General features: G+C 42.2%; 1 protein-coding gene across 1 annotated transcript in view; it reads left to right on the plus strand.

The window, feature by feature from the left end:
- The window catches only part of LOC134528318 (uncharacterized), a 706112-nt gene that overhangs the window by 248743 nt on the left and 433780 nt on the right, over positions 1-23589 (plus strand). The window contains exon 4 of the mRNA XM_063361847.1: positions 17173-20669. Coding sequence (XP_063217917.1) covers positions 17880-20669 — 2790 coding nt within the window. The 5' untranslated portion in view covers positions 17173-17879. The remainder of the gene's footprint in view (positions 1-17172; positions 20670-23589) is intronic.

The following is a 23589-nucleotide window of genomic DNA, read 5'->3' on the forward strand; positions in this document are numbered from 1 at the left end:
ATATATATATATATATATATATATATATATATATATGAAATTTCAACTCCGGTTTTCTTTACAGCAATAGTTCATTTCATCGTAAATTATTTGAGCCAAAGTTTAGTAGTTTTACAATAAATTACAATTGCTAAATGTTAAAGGAGTTGATGGTATGCCTTCTAAGGGAATTCTTTCTTTCTTTTTTATTTTAACCCCTCTTTATCTATCCCTTTCAGCAATGGCTGTTTGTATGAAAAATGATTACAGACATAAATCTTGATAATATTTATAAGGTTTACAAACATTTAAAACGGATTTGCTAGTGTGCCTACTAAAAGAGTTATAATTTGTTTTGTCCTCCAACCCTTGTTTTTTTCAACCCTTTGCATTTATGGTTGGTCGTATCAATTTATTCAGACAAATGATTTTGATATTTCTCCTACGAGTTATAATACGTTCAACAGTATGTGATATTTTTCATGCTATGGGAGATAACGGTTTTCTGTTTTTTTCAAAAAACCTTCCCCATTACTGCCCCTTTGTTCGGATATTCCCCATTAACGAACTTGACCGAGATTTTTCACTACTAGCTTTTATGTATCAGTTTGGAAGTGATTTGTGAAAAATTGCGGCAGTTATCGTGTCCATAAAACTGCGATATATATACACACATTCATATTTCAGTTGATTATGGTTTTGGGATCTATGGACCATGAAACGTAAAAACTGTATCAAATTTTTCCGGAACTCGCACCATGGTAACGGCTACTAGAGGTAGCATTTCTGTGAAATCTACCTAAAAAAAAAAGTGCAATGAAATTGCGATAAATTAAAATGGCTAGTGAAACCAAGCCTTAAACGCTAACCAAGTCTTCTATTTCAAAATTTAACTAACACATAGTAGGTGTAGGAATTCGTTTTATTTTTGATGGACGACAGCACCCTTCAACGAAAATTTAATAAACAAACCGTTCTATCGATTATAACTTATAAGGCTTTAAGTTCCTGCTGAAAGATCTCACAATTTAAATCAATCACAATAATTGTCATCATATTAATAACAAAAAATCTAGTGGCAGCTATTCATTATATTGTGGCCGGCAGGGCCACATTTTTACTTGTAATTTATTTTTGTTGCTGGTCTCTAGTTTTATATGGTTTTTTATTTCACGTATTTTTACGCCTTTTTTAATTAATGTTAATTTATCTGTAAATTTTTTTTAATTATATTTGTTTCTGTTAATTAGTTATACGCCGTTTGGTAGCTATCGATTATGAGTTTAAGAATATCGATTGTGTTTCACGTAAATACCACTTGGTGAGCGCCCGGCGGTTGGCTGATGACGTCAGACATTCGGCTTGCCGGGAAGAAAAAATCAGCTGGGCCGGCGAGAGAGTTTGTGCCGAGCGACCGTCGAGGAGAGAGCCATGTGACGGCGCGGACTGGTGTGCCGGACGGCAACGGGCGACGAAGAATATTGGGATGGAGGCTCCACGCTGGGTGACAGGGCAAATGGATTGCCCTGTGATACAGAAGAAATCAAGGTAAAGAGAGGCCGCGATTTTGATTTTTATCCTCGTGGTGCTGCACTGGTTTTTGGCAAACCTAGTGAACTGTGTATTTTCCCATACTAAATTTTATTTGGACGGAACTTTTATTAGCCTGTTTGGTGAAGAGGCCCATTTGTTTCACACGTTGTTCCAGTGTGGGATTTTTTAATAAGGTCGCCCGTTTGCCTGTAGTTGCAATAAAAGTATAAGTTTGGAAGAAACGAACATTTTGCAATTTGTTTTTGAGACTTTGTCATCGGAATTTGCATACGTAAAGTTGGCATTTAGCTAATATATCAGCTTGTGCAGTATTATTAAAAGTATGCGATCGGTATTGGACTACATGCGCAGCCTGATGTTGGTTGGTGCGGCCATTCTACGTTTTTATAAAATCATTGGCAAGTTAATAAAGAAGTAAGACTTTGTTTGAAACTGATGATAAATACTTCTGTGGTAACATGGTTATGTTACGTGAAGAGTTTTTGCTACATTTCCCTTAAAAATAAGATAATTTTTTTTTGATCATCGTTCACGCCTTTGTGAATTCGTACCTATGGCCCGGCGTGGCATTAGACTCTGGAGTTGGTGAGGAAGGTCAGGAAGCCAGCGCACGCCTAGGATATTAACTTTGTTTTTTTGGCAAGTCTTTAGCAACGAACATCTGAAGAAAGACTAAACCGTTGATTGAGAGTTTAAGAACTTTATTTAAATAAATTTTTTGTACTTCAGTTTTATTATTGTAATATTTTTTTATATATTTATATATTATATTGATTGTCTTGTTTGATTTTTGGTATTAGGGCAGTCAGTATATTTTGATATTTTATAGTGGCCACGTCTCACGCCCTTATATATTTTTATACTTGTTGTTATCAGTATTTATATTTTTACGATTTTTTAAAGGTTATTGTTAGTATCGCAAATGGGGATAAGATGCTGCCATTATTAACGTCAGCTTTTGTAACTAAGCTTGTATGGTTATGTATAGTAAAAATTATTTTTGCAAATTTCTATTTTTTAATAACATACGTCCAAAATCTTGCCTCTTGTTTGTTTAATGGTTACTCTGCTATTATATCCTTTGAATTTTTTGGCCTGACCCCTGGGCAGTGGTGTGGGAAATTTATATTGTTTAGCTTTTTATGCCTGGTTTTAATATTTATTTTTTCCCTTCGCGCCCAGAGTGAGTCGGGGACGCAACCCCTCTTCCAATTAAGGAGGAAGAAGGGTTGCAATATATATATATATATATATATTCATTATATATAAATATATTGGTTTTCAATATTAGGTGTGAGCTACAAATACTGGGAATGAATTTTTACAGCAGCAACTGCGAAGTAATTTGAAGTAATAAGCCCGATAGCCTGATCCGTTGAGATAGTCTTTGTCACATTTGAACAGTTGTGACCTGTCAGTCGGCTTCCAGAGCCGGAAGAGTGAGGTCGTGTTTACTGTGTCTGTCGCTCATCGTGGATAGAGACCCGGAAATTACGCGGATTCGTCTGGCCTCAGGATAGAATTCAAAGCCATGTTTGCTTTCCCGTTTGGTTGACTTCTTGAGCGAGAACATTTTTTTCCCTTTTTTTTTTTTAATTGGTGGTACCTGATTCGCTTACTTCTCTTCTGACTGGGCATCGTTGGCTCACGGACGTAGAGGGACTTGTCCAAATAACTGCGGTCCAATCATGAACACAGTGGCAGAGTGTGAAGGTTTGCATTGTCACTTGCTACTAAATTAATGCGCGTAATTTCCAGATCTCTAATCACGGATTTCGTTCGCGAAACGGAGACCAGAAGACTGGGCCAATGGCTTGCTCCTTCATGACGACCACGCGTCGAGCCACGCCCCGCCTCTGCTCCGTGAGTTCTGGGCCGAACAAGAGGTTCCTGTCTGTCCGCATCCAGGTGTGCTTCCAGTCGGGGAGTCAGCGTTGGGATAATGCGCATCGCTAGCCGAGGAGAGTATTTCGATGGAGATTAGTTCAAATGTGATGTAATCTTAGTACTTTATTCGTATTAAATTTTTGCACAGGATTTTTTTTAAACTACTTACTTGTCGTATATATTTTATATTTGACTTCCTTTGTTTTTTTGACGTGACGTCTAATAAATCGATGAACTCCGGCTGCAAGCACGAAAATGTGTCCCGTAACGCACATTGTCCCGTTACGCTATGTCCCGTTACGCTCATCGTACGCTTGCGCCGCATCTATCTCTCTTCCACTCGATTGGAACAACCATCGATTTGACTTTTTCGAGGCACATTAAACTTGAAACACTCCCATTCGTTTCCTACTTTTCCAATCATCGTCCTATCCTTAACAGAATAACACAGATTGGAAGAAGTTAAATAGCAAACATGTATAAAAGTTATAGTTAAAATAATCTCTTCGTTAAAGTAATAAACATATTTGAATTAATGAGTGCAAATAAAAGTAAATTTATCAATTCAATTGTATATTTCATTTCACTCCTTCTTTGTATCCATACAAAATAGTAATAATTCAATAAAAATGATTCAATTTTATTCATAAAAGTATGCAATCATTTCATCAATGTTTTGTTATGACGTTGTCACGTTAAACTATCGTCCGTAAACCGACTTTACAGACAACTAATTTTTTTCCTTAAATTTTTTCGCAGAAGTAACTGAGGAAAATTATTTTTCGGGAAGGCGCTGCTAACTTCGCAGTACGAGTGAAGGAACATTGTCTTAAACGAGATGCAGTCATGATATGGGCCATAGCACTCGGTGTGTTAACATCCTAGTTCTAGATAACTATAGTTTCCGTACGTTAACTACTTAAATACTCGCGCCCACTTAGCCTTTTGATAGTGTTTGTTTCTCATACCTACCTATGGCTAGCACTGACGAGAATATTTAAGTCATCTTATTTTGACTCGTATCACAGAACGGAAATTACTTTGATCTTAAACACGGGACGAATAATATCCATCGTGAAATACGTATTTTTAATCTTGTATCACTTACCATTCTAACTGGATTCCTGATTAAAACAGTAAAATATGATCTAGCTTAACTACTTCTTGCCAATGAACTACCCTGAACCGGTAGGTTTTGTAACATAATTTTTGACACAATATTACTTTTATTGAATACATTAACTTAAAAAATATATATAAAAAATTAGTAGCAGCTCTTAGTTTGAATTTGATGATAATAAGACTGTTTTTGTATTAATTCTTACCGGAATAATGTTTTACGGATTTATTATACATTAATAATTTTCTATTGCAGTGAAAAATTTTAATAGAGTACATTAAATTATGTTATACTGGAAGCTACTATTGGTATTACATTAAACAATTTATGTAACTGATTTACATAATACATCAATTAAATTAACTCAGGGAAATATTTACGTACATTTTCTTGCAATACAATTTAGTTAATAGGAATATTGATTGCCAAAAACAACAAAGATGATGTTTATTTTCTCCACGATCGACCACATAAACCTTCTCCCCGACGAGCACTAATGTTATTTGCCCTTGCAATATCATCGGGCACTCTCCAAAGGCCCGATAACCCGGGAGTGGTTTTGTTGGAGGGTTGAATGCCAGGGATATTAAGGGAGGGGCTATCCACGGGGGCAGCATTCAGACGCAATAAGCCTCGTGGAAATACAGTTAATTAAAACTCTGTTGTTGAGATTTGATTGCCGGGGGGGTCTCCCCTTTCCCCCTTTTTCAGCCACTCCCCGGCGTTTGTGGATCGATTAGCAGGTGACCTAGTCCCTAATATTTCTCTCTTCCCCCCCCCTACCCCCATCCTGGGACCATCCCGTCCCTTCCACCCCTTTCCACGCAAACACACTCGTCTCTCGTCGCCACTCACAGCTGCCTGTCATCGACTCTCCCGCCCTGTCTCCCCCTCGTCATCCATCTCTGTGCATGACGCGGCTCGTAAACCCTACCACTCCTGCCCGCCGAAAAGGGTCCGTTGCCCCGCCCTGCTCAGTTAACTGTGTGGATGTTGTCACGGGGCGACGGGTCGTGACGTATATTTCGGCTGGCCTAATTTCTAGGTCGGCGATACCATCTCCTTCTCTCTCGCACATCCCTTCCTCCTACTCTCTCTCTTTCTCCTCACCCACCCCCTCCCCTTAAACCCCCCCCCCCTCCCCCCTTACCACCGAGTCAAGAAGTCGGCGGCGTTGAATTGATTACAATTTATCGTCAGACAACAGGGGAGGAAAATGGTGATTGATAGTGAGGTGATTAGCCTGAATGCATACCGTAACGTCATCAAAATTAACTTTCTGGTTTCATTTAAATAAACAGAAAATTAATTTGCGACGAAAATTAGGCGGATTCATCGCGCATAGACATTTTTTTTCTCCCCCTTCTACTACTACGTTATGTTAACACATGTTTGCCGTAAATTTACGAAGAAAACTGTTTACAAATTACGCAGGAATCTTTGTAAATTTGCTGATATCTTCGTAACTTTTAAGGGTTATGATTATGAGTTTTAATACTTCGAACACGTGCTTACAGGTATTATTTTGGTGTACAAAGAAACCTTAAAAAATTTGTTCAGACAACAGTATAAACACTCTTCTTTCCTGTTTCCTCACGCGTGTTTCAAACATTCAGGCTTCGAATCTTTTCGCGAAAAGTGTATGGCCCTAACCATTAGTTTATTTACTTGAGGTGCATTTCGCACGATTTCTTGAAAAGCCGTGAATTACTGTGAAATCTAACGGATCATCAAAATACAACATGTTTGCCTGGTACGTTTTGCGTTTGTGTAGTATATAACATCCTCTCGGTATACGCAGTTGGTGTAATTTCATGAATGCGACGGAAGTTAAGGAACGGAAATGTGTAACAACCGCGCTGCTGCCATCTGTGGCGCATGGCTCGAACCAGAGTTCACCAAGACAAAGAAAAACTTTATAGTATTAACTTTAAATGAATGTTAGTAAGATGGGCAGTATTTTAATAAGATTCATTGTCGAAAAGTCGGGTCCAAAGCCTGTGTTTAGTTTTTTTTTTTTTTCAAGTCTTTTTCGCTTTTATCGGAGCCGTTTTTTTACATAGTTTAAATTTTCGGTATGCTAATCAAATAATTCAATAATCAACGTAGCTGCTCCGGTAGCGAATTCTAGCGGCGGGTGTGGAAACTACGGGTGATTCACGTCCAGAAATGTAGTTGAAAACACAAATTGCGTATATTTGTCAAGATCGGTATTATTTCAAAGAATTATACGTTAAATTTTGTGTCCGAGTTCCGTATTATAAGTTTATTTGCAACATGATAGATAACACATGAATTTTCTCGTTACCGAGGTTAGATATAACACATCTTTGGCGAGTATTGACAGACTCGCTCACATTTTTTCAGTGTGCAGCAGGGGCGTACCCACTAGGAGAGGCAAGTATAATGAGCAGTGTGAAAGTGTTCAGCGAAACACGGGTACATCAGCTATTCTTAAATAGAATTTTGAAAAAAAAAATAGTTTCGCTGTGCACACAGACCCCGCCTGGAGGATTTATGTACCACATTTCACTGACTTAGGCCTTTCCATTTCCGTGCTACGCGAACGACAAACAGATAGACAAACTATATCTTATTATTTTTATTATTAATATAGATTGATAAAATACAACACAGCGACTCTAGCGGCACCTGCCTGCGGACTTTGGAACCATCCGTGACGTCATCCAAGATGGCCACAGAGAGCAGACGACGACACCAGCTTATACTTCTCGCCGCCAAGATTCATAGACATATCCACTTGCCACATCCAACTGAAATCCCCTCCCCCCTCTAAACAACCCTTTGCCAACACCCCCTTTTTCTCAATGCATTTCTCTCCGCTTATCCCAATGCCACATCCCAAAAGCAGCTTCCTCCCCCCTACTTGTTTGAAATGAGACTAATATGTTATAAATTGGTTAAGGGCCCCGCCTAACAGGCCACGCATATTGTCTGCAGAGGTTCAGAAAAACCACGTGATTTTGAAAACTTCTCACTATATCAGAGTGATATCTGTTTACGAAAAACATTTAATAACGTTGAGGGTGGATATGTAGATATTGTTCCGTATTTCGTTTTGAAACTGTATTTCGATTAGAATGAAGATGACTAAAACATGAATTGATGTAAGTTTTTGGACATACGCCATTGCTAAGAACTTTTTCTGTTGAAAAACTAATAAATAAAATAAATAAAAATACACAAGAAAGACAAAAAACACACAAAATTAAGCAAACAATTGCTATTGTCAACAAGAATATAAACACCACAAAATATTCCGAAACAGAAATATGGTCAACGAACAAAGAAAAAACAAAGAAAAAAGTACTAAGTGAACAAAAAAACAACACAAATGATGACAACACAAAAATATTGAAACCAAAATAATTCACCATAACAGTTGAAACGAGACAAAAACACGACAAAACGAAAAGACAAAAAAATACAATAGTTTTACCAAAACAGAAACAAGCGACGTTTCGGGAACTGCTATCTGCTCCCGTCCTCAGGCAGAGACGCACATGGTACGGAAACACAGGTGCGACTGAGAAGGGGCCGCCGTTTCCTCATATGCGTGTGACAGCGATACCGGGAACTATTACGTTCCCATAACTCGCTATGTGGTCGCCAATATAAATAGTGCAACCCCGTCACTTTGATCGAATCATTGGAAACGTCGGCGGGGCGCGATGTGTGTGATTTTAAGATTAAAGGTGGCTCACGGTCCAGAAGAAGTAAAATAGCTGTCGCATGTTGCTTGGCTCTATTTTTAATAGTGTAGGTGTCAGGCGGGGGGAGGTCACCCTTTCCCCTCAGTTAGTTGGCTAACTGATGCATGAGAGTGTCGTGATGTCTGTATTTAGAGGCGTGTGGAGTGTGCGCAAAAATGGCCTAATTAATTTCGTTGTGTGAGTGTAGTGTATAGCTCCAAGGCCGCACATACCCGGCTGACCAAGCAGGCATATCATCGTGTAAGTTTACCGATGTGTAGGAGAAATTACATAGATTAGTAAACACCTGGCCGCCTTAAGGACCGAACTATTGCGTTCCAGTATAGTTCGGTCAAAGTTAGGCTAAACCAGTATTGCTGTAGTTAGCCCCCAGGCTGTTGTCGTCTAAACCTGAAAAATAGAGAGTGAAATTAGTAAATGAATGTCATCCTATTCTATTATTGTTCGAGCAGAGAGATGCCCTCGTCCAGTTTTTTTTTTTGTCGCAATTCAAAAACCCATGCCTTCCGAAACGCGGCCGGCACTGGAGGTGAAGCCTGCCAGGCGGGTCTCGCCCTTCAGGCATACGGAGTCAGCCCTAACACACAGGCAGTGGACCGCTGCATGGGTCAAAACCTACACCTGCATGCTTCGGACCATTTCGAATTAGCAAGAAAATGAAAGTTACATTAATGAATTAATTAATAATGGCTGGGGAAAACAACTAGCAAGGACTAGTGGAGGAGGTGGGGGAAGGAAAGATTTGGTAATTAAAGGAATTTGGGCCTGCGGTCGAGTTGTCGCTGGTTTATAATTAGAGCCCCGCTGGGTCAAAGGTAGTGTTGACGCAATAAAATAGAGCCCCGCTGGGCCAAAAGTAGTGTCGACGCAATATTTACGAGTCCTGGGCATGTCAATCATTGGCTAGTCCAATGTTGATTATTTGCACCGCAGGACGTAGACAGGCACATCGGGGCCAGAGAGAAACGTCTGCTATGTTTGCTAAGTTGCCCTGCGTACATGGGATGTGTGGATTCTAGTATAACCTGGCTTAGGCAAGTCGCGGTTTTTTAAACTGTCGCTGTGCAGCTGGGTCGTAGTCCGGAAGTGAATTCATATAAGTATTGGCATGTTCAGGGAGCTGGCCATAAAAAGACCTGTTTTGCCGTTTTATATATTCCTCTACATATTCTACTTTGAGTAGCTGGTGTACTTCTAGTGTGCTGGTGTACCAGCCGCAATCTGCAATGGCTCTAAGAAATTTATTTTGAGTGACCTGTACTTTATCGATATGGCATTTTGCTGCATAGCCCCAGATTTCGCAAGCATATAATAATTGAGGGCGAACTATTTGTAAATACAGCTGTAATTTTTTCTTTCTAGGAAATTGGGGGGCCTTAAACATTGAGTATAGGCTGCGCAAAGTGCCTCGCGCAAACTGTGTCACCTTAGTGGTGTGAACTTTCCAGGTGAGCCTGGTATCTAGAGTTAAACCTAAATATCTAGCCGATTTAACAAATGGTATGGCTTGATTAAAAATTTTTAATTCGCGGTCGGGGGCGGTGTATTTTTTAGTTAAAATTAAAGTTGTGGACTTGGCTCCATTTATTTTAATGCGCCAGCGAGTGTACCATTGTTCGAGTGAGGTAAGCTGCCTCTGAACTTTGGTTAAAGCAAACTTCAAATTCGTGGATTGATATATTATTGCAGTGTCGTCTGCATATAATTGCACGTGGGCATGTTCCCGCGGGATGTCGGCTGTGTAAACATTATAGAAAAAGGGTGAGAGTGGGGACCCCTGCGGCACACCTGCTGTCAGCTCCCGAGTGGATGATTTCGCCCCCTCTATTGATACAAAAAATTTTCGACGCCATAAATAGTGGGCCACCAGATGAATATACGTGTCTGGAAAGTTAAATGTAATTAATTTTTGAATTAAGCCAGGTATCCAAACTTTGTCGAAAGCTTTTTCCGCGTCTAGCATCGTTGCGACAGTAAATTTCGCTCGTGAGTTAAAACCGTCAGTGGCCTCTTCAATGAGCTTAATTAGGGGGTGAGAGGTAGAGTGGCCCCTTCTAAAACCAAATTGGTTATCTGGAATGACTTCGTGTTCGTCCGAATGGTGTTGAAGTCGTTTGAGTAAAATTTTTTCGAAAATTTTACTCATGCTATTTAGGAGGCTAATAGGTCGCCTGTTTTGTGGTAGTGACGCATTTTTTCCCGGTTTCGGAATGGTGATAACTTTAGCTAGTTTCCATGACGCTGGGTAGGATTTAAGAATAAAAATAGCATTTATTATTTTAAGAAAGTATTGTATAGCCTGAAATGATAATTTCTTTAAAGTATCAAAATTTATTCCGTCAGGTCCGCCTGCTTTATTTTTTGGTCGCGAGTGAATAGCTTCTAAGAGCTCTTTAATTGTTACGAGTTCCGGCTCGGCTTGTGGAACGATTTGTAAATAGTTATTAACAGCTACTGTCGTGGTCCTAGTAAACTGAGGCTCGTTTATGTCCTCGTTTGGTGAAAATTGTTTTTCAAAAATGTCTGCTATAGCATTTGCTTTATCTATCGCGTCATATTTAATGCCCGCGTTTGTAACAATGGCCGGTGTGGAGATAAATTTATTTTTCCCTCGTAAATTGCGTGTGAGCCGCCACATTTGCCGAGGTTGAGTTGCGCACTCTGTTATTAAGTTTCCGTATTTTTCTATTTTTAAATCTTTAAGTTTTCGCGAGACTTGAGCTTTAAGGCGATTGTATTCAGTCCTAGCTTGCGGTGTTCTCGTTCGTTGATAAGTGTTGCGCGCCTGCCGTTTTAAAACGATTAGCATGTCTACATCTGGGTAATTTATTCGCGTAAATTCTCTTTTATTCACGATTTTCGTGTGTTTTTTGCGCACGTCTGTAATTGTGTCGGTGAAAAGATTTTCGTGAGTTTCGAGCTCATCTGCTGTGTCTATCGCTGGAGTTTCTGTAAAAGTTAATTCCAGGTCTTCGCGAAATTTGTCCCAGTCGGGAATACCAAAAGTGCGGCTAAATATCGCTGCGCAAAATTGAGCATTAAAAGTTAATTGAATAAGTACCGGAAAATGGTCTGAGTCAAGCTCATCTAATTTTTCTGAAATAACCTGCGCACCTGGTATGTTTGTAAGAGCTATATCTAATATGTCAGGCATGCCACCATTCGTTGGATAGCAAGTTGGCGAGCCTGGAGCAAAAATTTCGTAATTATTTGCTACCGAATGATCTAATAATTTTCTGCCTGCTGGGTTAGTATTTTTGCATCCCCAGTCTTCGTTTTTGCTGTTTAAATCGCCTGCGATGAAAAAGTGTTGCTGTGGATTAATTAATTTATTTAAATCCCTAGAAAGTAGTGGCTTATCTGGGGGTTTATATACTGCCGACATGCAGACATGCGCATTTTTATTACGAATATTTATGCTGGTGGCCTCTAGGTGCTCTAAGCCAGTTATTTCTATCGGATGGTGATGAATCCCGTGTTTAATTAATATGGCTGTGCCGCCCCCACGAGTGGCGCGGTCAGTGCGGTAAGTGGTGTAACCACAAATATTAAATCGATGATGCGGTGATAGGTGAGTCTCGGTAATGAATGCCACATCAATCCCATATATTACAAGGCACTGTTCCAACTCGTACGACCGAAGGCGGAGACCACATGCATTAAAGTTTAGGAGTTGTAGTGTTTTCCCCATGTTTACTGCCATTTACTGGAGCACTGTCGCGAGTGCTTCCAATAGAATGGTTTGGCGGTATTTAATGCTCTCGGTGGAGCGGATGCGTGCGTAATACGGTTCGAGTGCCTTCACTAAATTCCAATAATCGCACATGCGCAAGATCTCTGCGAGTTCCGCGAGGCTAGTGATATTATTATTTGGCTGTGCTTCTGGCGTGGTTTCTGTTCTATGCTGCTGGCTCTTCTCGACGCGAGCCTGCACGATTTCCGTTGCCGTGCGCCGCGGTGCGCTTACGCCTGACGTAGCTGCCGCGTATGACGTGGAAGCTACTGCCTGTGTTTGATTTATGCCCGGTTGGCTGGCCTGCTCGCTGGGCCGTGCGTTTCGCGGACTGCGCTCTGTTGTTGTTGTTGTTGCCCGGTGCACGTGTTCCCTGGTGGGCGCGGGGGGAGGGGGAAACTTTCCCGCGTCGGTGCGGCCGGCTGTGCTCGCGAGGCTGTGCGCGCAGCTTTCTGTGCTGCCTGTTCCGCGGCGGCCTGTCTCCGCGACTCTACGATCTTCAAAAACGCGGGGCACTGTCGCCAGGCCGCGGTGTGGCCTGTCTCTTTACAGTTCGAGCACACCTTTGGTGCCTCCTCTGGGACTGGGCATTCGCTGCGGGGATGCGAACCCGCGCACCTGATGCATTTAGGTACTTCTGAACAGTTTCCGGTGGTGTGTCCGAAGGAACTACACCTCTTACAGAGCGGGACGTCTTCCGCGCGAGTCGTGTACCGCTCAATCTTTATACCACTTGTGTAGTATAGTTGTTTGACGGCGTAGATGTCGGGCGCGCTAGGTGCCACGCACACCACGAATGACGGTGTTGGCTCGAAAAACTCTTGCCCTGAGTTGCGGTCTGTTAGCCGCCGACTGAGCTGTTTGATAAAATTTACTTTAAACCCGAGCGCGGTGAGCTCCTCAGAAATCGCATCAACCGGCGTGAATTTACTCAAATTCTTTATCACTACTTTTTCCCCTCGCTCGCTGGGCTGGGAGAAAGTGTGGAAAGGCACATCGTTTGCCTTAAACCAAGCGGTCGCTTTGTCTTGGTCCAATTTGCCATCAAAAGTTATGCGCACTTCTTGACGCTTCGTCAGCGTCATTCGGTTTTTGATGCCGAGTCGCGCGAAGGCAGGGCCCAAGCTGCCGATTGCCTGACTGTTGCGGATTACGAATGGTACGCGTTTGTAGCGCGGAGCCTCGTCAGTCGGTGTCCGTTGTTGCGGTGTCGGTACCGCTTGTGACGCATCGCTATTACGCCTGCGTTGTCTACGCTCAACAGTGGTGAAGCCACTGTTGTCGTCCTCGGTTGTGGTGGGCTGGAGCCCTGACGGTTTTTTAGACTGAACAGAGTGTTCAGTCTCTGAGTCGCTGCCCTCATGCGTGCGCTTCGTCGCGGTGCCGACCTCCATCTCCTCGTCGCTACTACTCATCGCAAGTAGGTGCCCCGCCTTGAAAAAAGCAGGGCACACAACAGGCGTATCGTCCGACCTAACTAGCGTGGTATTCCTATCTGTTCGCCGCGTCCTAACTAGCTAACGACCTAGCACCTTACGCACTGGCCACTGACCTGAGCTTCCTTTTTAGGAACGCCAGGCTAGGCAAAGAGAGAGGCTGACCCTTCTCCGACCAGCACGCGGTAAAGAATGAGGCTGGAAAATGAGGGTATTTATCAGAGAAAGGGCTACATCTTGCTCAGCCAATGACAGGCGAGCTGTCTCCCCATTGGCTGTGCACCATGTAGTTAAAGCGGATTGGTTATGGTGGGTTGAGTATTGGCTATTGTTTTGTGCTGCAGGGATGTTTCTCTCTTTATCAAAGGGATCCACATATTTTTTAATTCAATGCTCTGTTGGCTGAACATATTTTTATTGCTAATAATGAAGGCTGATTCTTTGATTTTCCTTTTTATTTTATCAGATTCCTGTATGAGTGGTGTGGAGTCTTCCCAGAGAATTTTGTGGCTATTTTCCCATGTATGTTCAGCAAGTCTAGATTTTAGGGTTTCACCCTTCTTGCAGTTGTTTTTGTGTTCTTTGATTCGGGTGGATAGAGCTCTGCCAGTTTCACCTATGTACATGTGGCCACATTCACAGGGGATCTGATACACACAGTTGTGAGTTTGTAATTTTTCTGTGGCTGGTTTCACCTTGGTAACAATACTTTTAATAGTAGATTTAGAACGGAATGCTGTTTGAAATCCATATTTGTTTCCCAGGCATCTTATTTTTTCTGAAAGCCCTTGAACATACGGAATAACTAGGGTTCCTGCAGGTTTCTCAGTTTCTGTGGATTTGAGTGTTTTGTTGGATTTCATATGCTGTTTGATGGTGTTGACAGGGTAACCATTGGCTATGAGTTCTTTTTTTATACGATTGTGTTTTTTTTTGTTCACTTAGTACTTTTTTCTTTGTTTTTTCTTTGTTCGTTGACCATATTTCTGTTTCGGAATATTTTGTGGTGTTTATATTCTTGTTGACAACAGCAATTGTTTGCTTAATTTGTGTGTTTTTTGTCTTTCTTGTGTATTTTTATTTATTTTATTTATTAGTTTTTCTTCAACAGAAAAAGTTCTTAGCAATGGCGTATGTCCAAAAACTTACATCAAGTCATGCACTCCCATTGCACAAATCTTTTAAAGATAACATGACTAAAACATGCATTTTAAAAATAATTTAAATTATAATACATCGGTGCAGTTTCTTGAAAGAACTCCAATACTTGCTTTATTTTAATTTCTCCGCCATTTGGGAAATATATCGTTACCACCTAATAGGCCAGCCCCGTAAACAGACACTTGGAAGGAAGAATAGTGTGTTTGCTGTGGAATTAATAAGTTCTCGGGTGTTTTTGTGAATGTACAGGGATGACTCCTGTCATTTAAGTAGGAAACCTCATCAAACCCATAATACCTACTCCTTTAATTCGAGAAGGTCTCTGGGTAATTCATAACCAGTGTTCTTTGGTTTAAAAAAAAAAAGAAGATAAGGTGCAATTTTTCATTTTCTTCCACCTATCAGACGCTGGTTCAAACCGGGGGGGGGGGGGGGGGGGAGACTTCCCACAGAGGGTAGGGGTAGGGCGCTGTTGTACTTCTCTTCTTTCCCCTCCCCAATGTTTTTACTCCGTGTCGTCGCTGGCGGAATACAACGGCACGCGCGGCTGACTAAGTAACCATCGTTTGACTCTCTTTCTCTCTTTCTCTCTTTCTCTCTCTTCGCCCCTTTTTCTGTCCGTTGGAGGGGAAGGGGTAGGTTGTTTTTTTTTCCTCATAGCCCCCGAGCTAGTTCTCTTGCGCGACCGCCATTGTCGCACCAGATTCATCATCGCGTTTCGTCGGTAGTTTTATGAGGAGGGGAAGATGAAGAAAAGGAAGAAGAGGACGGTGACAGAGGCACTCGCTGCCACCACACGAATTTTTCTTTTATTTTATTTTTTCCCGCGGTTACGTTGACAAATGAGTAATTTTATTCAATTCTAGACACCCGGAAAATGCCAAGTAAATGACTGGATCACTCTCATGTTCATTTGCACTTAATAACTGGTCGTAGATATAACAGCTCCATTATAACCCCGCGACCATTTTAAAAGTACGCAATATTAATAGATACATATAGTAGGTAATACATTTTAAATATAATAATTTTTATTCAAATAATTTTTTTTACTTGAGACTCACTTCAATATACAATTTAATATTATAGAAAAATTAGTGCGACCACTCCACTATTTTACTGCCTACGAAAAAGAAATAATAACTTTTGTTACTGTCAAAACTATTTTTTTTTTGGTTAGACATAAATTTTATTGATTAATATTTTAGTAAATTTATCCTAGTCGTTGCAAAATCAAATTTTTAAATTTTCAGTATACGATTGTATTTGGAAAAAAAGCAAGGGTGCGTGTTTCTCTGCTGCGATGTTCTTACTGCTGTGATCGAATGGTTGGAAAGATTTTTACCCCCTCCCCTTCATCCGCCACCATCAATAAGGCGAATAATGTTTGATTCCAGTCGGGGTCGAACTCAGATTATTTGCCGTGAACCGATGAGTTTCCTCGCGTTACTCCCGTTTTTTTCCCACACACACTCATTTCGTCAGTGGTCCATTATCATCTCTTCATCTCTCATCGCCTCTAATGACCCCGATGTGGACAGACTGAGAGCCCAACCTACTAGAGCACACGCACAGTATGCAGAGCTTCCGAGAAAAAACCTCGCGATTTACTATATATCAGAGTGAGGTTTGAAAATGAAAATCATTTAAAAATACGCTGAGGGTGGATGAGTAGTTCTGTTTCTGTATTTAGTTTTTAAACTGTAATTTTAGGAGAGTGAAAATGGAGTGGTTTCAGAATAATTTTGAGGCATGAAACATCCGGTACTCGTCGGACTTGCACTACACTTTTATCTTCGTTTCTTCTCCTTATAATGTTGTGGTTACCGCTCAGACTTCATAGTTGCCCTATTAACGACGAGTTGACTACGTGCCGGTTCACAGTCTTGCGCCTAAGAGCGACACCGCCCTAGAAGCACCAGCAAGCGTCGCCCTTCTCATCCTGCCTCAGTAACACACACACACACACACACACACACACACACACATATATATATATATATATATATATATATATATATACCTCTGACTAGGCGGGCCCCTTAAGGGTGATTAGGCTCCGCTATCTTGAATTTTTCTCTCATTTCACTATAACTTTAATTTTGAACTATGTATCCCAATTTTTGGCATGTCAAGGGATAAATCATATCTCCCAGATCTTCTACACCTTGTTGCAAACACATATTTACTGACGGGTTCTAGTCTTTAAGTGCCGCGAGGAAAGTACTTATTATTTCACGCACGCGACCACAATAATTGTCGTAATAATCACACCAGTTCACATGTGTTGACTTCAACACGTAGCCAGAGCTATGTCCTGTGCCATGTCAAACACACACTCACACACACATACACACACATTATTACGAGAGCTTCATTGCAAGCAATTTGAAAGTATTTACAGTTGCAACATGGATAGGCCTAATCCTCCTTTTACGCATTCGTTCACAATTACTGCCAACTGAGAGTATGCAATATGTCGATGGTTCCCTCTGTGTTTCTAGCGGGGGAAAATCGTTCGGATTGGCAATGAATCTTACTTATATATGGTTCTTTTTCTTGTTGCAGGTTTCCGGGTGAACCCAGTAGACACGTGATCGTGTGTGGCAACAGCGCACGTCGCAGAATATGTGCCGCAAGTGGAACTGGAGCTGTGTTGCTAGACTACGCGACGCGGCTGCTTGAAAACTGGAGTCAATTAGCAGATAAAGCAGACCAGTAAAGTGATTTCTCGTCAATTAAACATTCGTTTAGTTTTAACTCTTATTTGTTTCGAGATAAGTGCACCAGACGTGTATGTATCTTCACCTATTCTAAACACAGCAATGCAAAGCTAAAAAAGCGCACATAATGTATTTTTTGTGATGTATGTAATTTTTAGGGAATAATTTAATCGCTTTTATATGCAGTTATTGTCGTTTCAGTATAATTAAAAGCTTTAGAGATATTATTAAAGAGGCAATAAAGCATTTGTTCGAACACCACTGCGTGTGATGAATGTTCGTGAGCTTGTGGCAAATCTGACTGTGAAACACGGACGTCACAATGAAGTCGCGCGGAGCGAAGGTGCGCTGTAGTTCGTCAGTTGGTGTAGTTTGTCCGGCAGTGAAGCCGTTCGTTTGCTCGGGCTCGCCCTGGGCTTAGTGTCGGGAATGGCGGACTTGATCGCGGGCCAGTGGGCACGACCTCACAAGCGAGGGCTTGGGCACCAGCAGGAACTCCTGGCGGCGGTCTCGTCAGCTCCGTGAGTGCATGTGCGTCGGGACAGCGGGACGATGCGCGTGACCGCCCAGAAGACGCGGTCCCACTCGGCGGCCTCGGCCGTGGCGAAGAGGGGCTCCAACGTCGCCCCGTCCGCGTCGGCCAAGAAGAGGAAGGTGCAGGACAGCTCTCCGACGAGGACAAAGTCCCCTAGCGGCTCCGCCAAGAAGAAAGTGGTCCCGAAGAAGACGCTGGTCGCCAAAAAGACGATCGTCGTCGTCAAGAAGGTGCCGGCGAAGAAGAAAGACACTGCCAAAAAGCAGAAGCCGAGCGCCGTGAGGAATGCCGTCTGCAAGAAGCAGGAAGGGAAAGGATCCACGGTGAACGCAAAGAAGAAGTTAGTTCCTCAGAAGATCGCGGCGAGTAAGATTGTTGCTTTGAAAAAGTGTGGCGTTAACAAAAGGGAACCCGCTGAAGGTTCCGCTGTGGCAACGACCTCCGTCGATAAAGCAGCGGAGAAAGTTGCGAGCGGCTTACCGGACGAGACGCGTAAGAAGCCACTCAAAGAAGTTGCAATAGGGCCGAAAGAGAATGCTAGAATTTTGAAAATTCAAAAACCAAAAAGCACTGCTACTGTTAGTGTTGTGAAAAGCAAGAAAAAGCTTCCCGTTAAAAAGCAGGATGTCACTAAAACCGTGTGTAAAAAACCTTTTGTAAAGCACATCGTAGTAGTGAAAGGGTCCAAACAGAAAACTGCATTACGCAAGAAGTCAGAGGCCGGGGAGAGCAAAGACAATGGTAGTGCAGTAGCTGTCACACGAGCAAGTGTGGTTGGTAAAAAGTCACCTACTCCACACAGAGTAAGTAGTACTAGTAGCACTGTTGATAATGGTGGCGAGAAAAATAGTTCTGTAAATACAGCAAGTACCAAAGAAGTAGTGATTCAGTCAGCTATGGTAAGAAAGGTGAAAAACAATGTGATAAGGAATCAACCAAAGAATACAGAAGAGATTGAAAGGGAAAGAACAGATGATAAAATAGCTAAAACTCCAATTAGAGAGGATGAAGATGTAAAATCTGATGTACCAGACAGTTGTAGTGGAAACAGTAGTTGCTCACAAACTCCAAAAAAGAAATATTTGCCTCAAAGTAAACTTAAGTCTAAACCAAAGGAAGTATCTGGAGATAGCAAAGATGATGCACAAAAAGATGAGACTCAAAATAATCTGGTTAGTTCGCTGGATCAGTCGTCTCAAAAGAAAGAAAAGATTAGGGACGAAACTTACACAAAGAAAGTTTTGCTCAAAAACAAGTCTAAACAGTTTGATAAGATGACTGAAACGTCTGAAGGCTCGGACACACAGCCTGCTACAGCAGAGAGCACCGATGAATCCACAGCTTCCGAAGAAATAACATTGGATCGACTGCGTCGGCAACAGCTGAGGGTCGTCAAAGCGACGAGCGCCGCTGACGCTTCTTCAGGTTGCGAAGACAAGTTAGACAAGTCCATACAGGTGAAGCCGTCGTCGCCGTCTGGTGTCATGAAGTCGGAGGATCTTGTTTCTACTTGCGATTCTCTCCAGTTCATGGGAGGCATAACTATTAAACAAGAAGTTGACGACGAACTAGATGTGAAATTAGAATCGGATACGGACAATTCGTCTAACTGCGCGCCGGCGAAAAAAATGGTGAAGAAAAAGCATACTTTCGCCAAAAAATCCAAAGATACGTCTAGCGACAGTCAGGAAGAGGACGGTGACGTCGAGGACGAAGATGAAGATGACGAAAAATTCAAATCGGCCGGCCAGTCGTCAAAGAAATCCCCGGCGCTGAAAAACGGCAGTGACACGGAGCAGAGGGCGCGGAGGATGAGGCTGTTCGGATTCTGGAGCGGACCGAAGAGGCACCGGGTAGCGTCGTTGAACGCCCTGGCGAAGGTCCACTGCCTGTACGAAAACGAGAGCAAAGGCGCGTTCCTGGGGTACTGCAGGGCGTCGAAAGTGACGAAGAAGGCGGTGAAGCCACCCCCCGAGGAGGACGAGGACGACGAGAGCTCCAGCGGCACCGTGGTGTGCACGAGGACCCTGCGCTCCATGCCCGGCCTGCGCGGGGCGGGCAGGCACTGGGACGTGCTGAACGCGCTGTCCACCTCCACGTCGTCCGTGTCGTCGTCCTCGGAGGGCAACGAGAACTACAACACCGGGGACGAGAGCGGGGGGAGGTCCGCGCCGTCGCCGAAAGCCAAGGCCAAGGCCAAACCGCCCGCCAGGGGCGCCAAGAAGGTGGTGCGCCGCAAGCGCAAGCGGGGCGAGCTCATGATGGACCTGAAGGACATGGTGGTGCGCAAGAGGATGGCGAGTCTGAACGCGTCCGCCATCCTGGCGGCCAGCTACTCGACGGAGAAGCGGCCCGCGCGCCCGGTGATCAAGCCGGACCCGTCACCGCCGCCGCCGTCGTCGCCGTCACCGCCGCCGCCGGTCGGCAGGAAGAAGTCGAGGAAGCGCGTGCTCAGCAAGAAGATCATCGAGCAGGACGACGACAGCACGAGCAGCGGAGGTACCGGCGGCGGCGGCGCCGCCTCCAAGGAGGCGGAGGCCCGCGGCGGTGTGATCGAGCTGCGGGCGACCCCGGCCAGCGGCGGCAACCAGGTGGCGGTGATCGTGAACCAGGACACGGACGTCACCATCACCGGCGTGTACGTGAACAGCACGACGCGGTCCACGCGCCACGAGGGCTTCTGCAGCATCGCGGGCATGCAGTACCGCATCTCGTCGACCAGCCACACGCAGACCGAGGCGACCGCCGTGGCCACGGAGACGGTGCTGCACTCGGGCGCCGCGCCGCCCCCCGCCGCCCCCGACCACGTGAGTAGTCCCTAGTCCGCGACTATCCCCAACACACTAACCAACTACTGAACAACAAACAGAACTCGGGGAATGAAAATCAGTCCATAAAAGTTTTAAAACATTTTATTTACCAAAATGGCTTATTATTTTGATAATGATGCGTTCCTTTAATTTAAAAAAAAACAGTCTGTATATTAATCACAAATTCATTCATTAATCGTTCAATAAACAATCATGAATCAACGTTGTGTTGATTTAATGATTTGAAGCTCAATCAAATGTCGATATTCATTCATATGGTCACAATAAAAGACTGACAGACAGCATTGGTCGCATAGCTATGATGGAAATAATAGCACTGTACATATACTGGGTTTTGTGTGGGATAAGATTTTCTGGTCATGTTTATGTGTTTGGTTGACACGTGTTTTGATAAGTATATTTAGTTTAATATATATTTATGTTATCTTGCAATGGTTTTTGAAGAGCCCGTTGGGAAAGAAGGGCCCGGGGGGGGGGGGGGGGGAAATTGATTGGACAGGGAAATCTAAAGGCAGTTGTCTTGAGTTAAGAGTGTGGAAACCCTCATGATCTGCTTGTATGATGCAGCATAAATTTGTTGCGCTAGTACAGGTACGCATATCAATAATATCAATAAAAATCAGCGTGATATATAAGAATCAATTTGAAATCTGTTTAGATCTGAAACATAAATTCTTTACTACTAGGAAGGTTGTATACACATATACACAAGTGTGTGACTCTGAAAAAAAAAACTCAATAAGAATTTGAAAATGAAGGTTATTAAACTAAGCTGGATTCTGACGCTCTATAAAAATAGGCACATTTAAATATGGATTTCGATATTTTATAGCAATAAGGTAAAAAAAAACATAAAAAATCGGGATGATTTTCAATCTGTAGGTGTTACAACACATATACTCTTAAATTTCCCCAGTTCATAAAACATATTGGACAGCACATATTATTATTTTTTATTTATATTGTCAGAATAAATAAGCAAGCTGTGCCAGTCTACACTTGATAATGGTCTGGCTGTTACGATGGACACAAAACCAAACAAAAGTCTTATTGAACGAAATTATTTTCATTCAGGTTAGAATGCACAACGTTGTTACTGTTTCTCTGATTCAGTTTTATTTATGGATTCCGACTAACTAAAATCATTAATTGGCAGACGAAGTATTTTTCTAATGACCACTGGGATGACTATTGTTTGTCTTGTTTTTGTTTTTTATAAATTTCAGTTTGTAGTCACGTTCGAAATATCACGTAGAAATAATATAATGCTTTTACTAACAAAAAAAAAAAACGTTTCTTTTCAAATATGCCTAGACAGTGTCAGTTCACTACAGTTTGAATAAGTGACTAGGCGTCAGTAGTATACGAATGTATGTCCGGGGACTGGCTTCTGGCTGTGGATTGAAGATTGTCGGTCAGCCATATTGGATTGTGACGTAACGGTGGCCATCTTGGATAAGCGTAACAGGACACAGCGTAACGGGACATAACGTAACGGGACAAGTAGATCATGGAGGCCATCTTGAATTATGACTTCACTGTTGCAATTTCCGTTACGGCCGCCATCTTGAAAATCTTTAATTATTATCCGATTTTAATGAAATTTTTTTAAAAATTATAAAAAAAATTCATTTAATAAAAATTTAATAAAAATTTAAAAAAAAACATTTATGACATGGAGCTCGGAGTCCTCGGTTCGAACCCGACGAGTGCAAAAAAATAAAAATGGCGACCGATCCAACCCTCACAGTGGCTGCTGGCATACTGACCCCCACCACATGTTTCATAGCATATATATCATCCGGCAGTATGACGTCATGTACGCCATCTTGAAATTTGGACGCCATCTTGAAAATCTTTATTTATTATCCGATTTTAATGAAAAAATTCCAAAATTCATCAAAAAATTAACTTATTTGAATTCTGTTTGATATTATCGATGTACGTCCTTGGTTCGATTCCCGGCTAGAGTAAACGGTCGATCCTTCCTCCATGAAAGCTACCTAGACTGATCTACCACCAACAATACCAAGGTATATATCGTCAACTGGTATGACGTCATGTCCGACATCTTGTCTTCATCCGCTGGAGACCACCATCTTGTTTTCGTCTGCTACAGTGTGCCGATACCATGTTAGTATAATTATCTGGTCACCATACTTTTGTCTTCAACTGTTGACATTGAACATTAACCTTGGCCCTTGACCTTGAAATGTGACCTTGACCTTGAAATTTGACCTTGACCTTGGCCCTTGAACTTTGATCTTGACCTTGAAATTTGCCCTTGCTCTTGAAATTTGTCCTTGACCTTGAAATTTGACTTTGTCCTTGAAATTTGACCTTGACATTTGACCTTGACCTTGAAATTTTACCTTGACCTTGGAATTTGACCTTGGCCTTAAAATTTGTCCTTGACCTTGAAATTTGACTTTGTCCTTGAAATTTGACTTTGTCCTTGTCGACCATCATGGATCCGACATTTTATGTTCAGTACATGCTACCAGGAGCTACCACCTGCTGGAGTACACCATCTTGTGTGTGTACTCGTATTATAGAGTACATTTCCATCTGGATAATTTTATTCTAACCCGCTAGAGTGCAGTAATAATATATTATTACTAAGGTGCCCGCCATCTTGAAATGTGAGCGCCATCTTGAAAATCCGTAATTTTTATGCTAGAAATGCGGGAAAAATTTCTAAATTATTTAAATAAATTACTCATTAATTTACATATTGATTCAATCGATTCCCGTCCTTGGTTCGATCCCTGATCGATGCAATAATGTTTAATTGTATGGAAAAAATAATAATTTCAATAAACAATGTTCAAAATTCATTAAATAAATTTGTAATCTATATAATGATAGATTAGATAGAATAAGGTCCTTGGTTTGA

This window comes from Bacillus rossius, chromosome 1 (assembly GCF_032445375.1).
Source record: "Bacillus rossius redtenbacheri isolate Brsri chromosome 1, Brsri_v3, whole genome shotgun sequence".
In the NCBI taxonomy this organism is placed as follows: Eukaryota; Metazoa; Arthropoda; class Insecta; order Phasmatodea; family Bacillidae; genus Bacillus; species Bacillus rossius.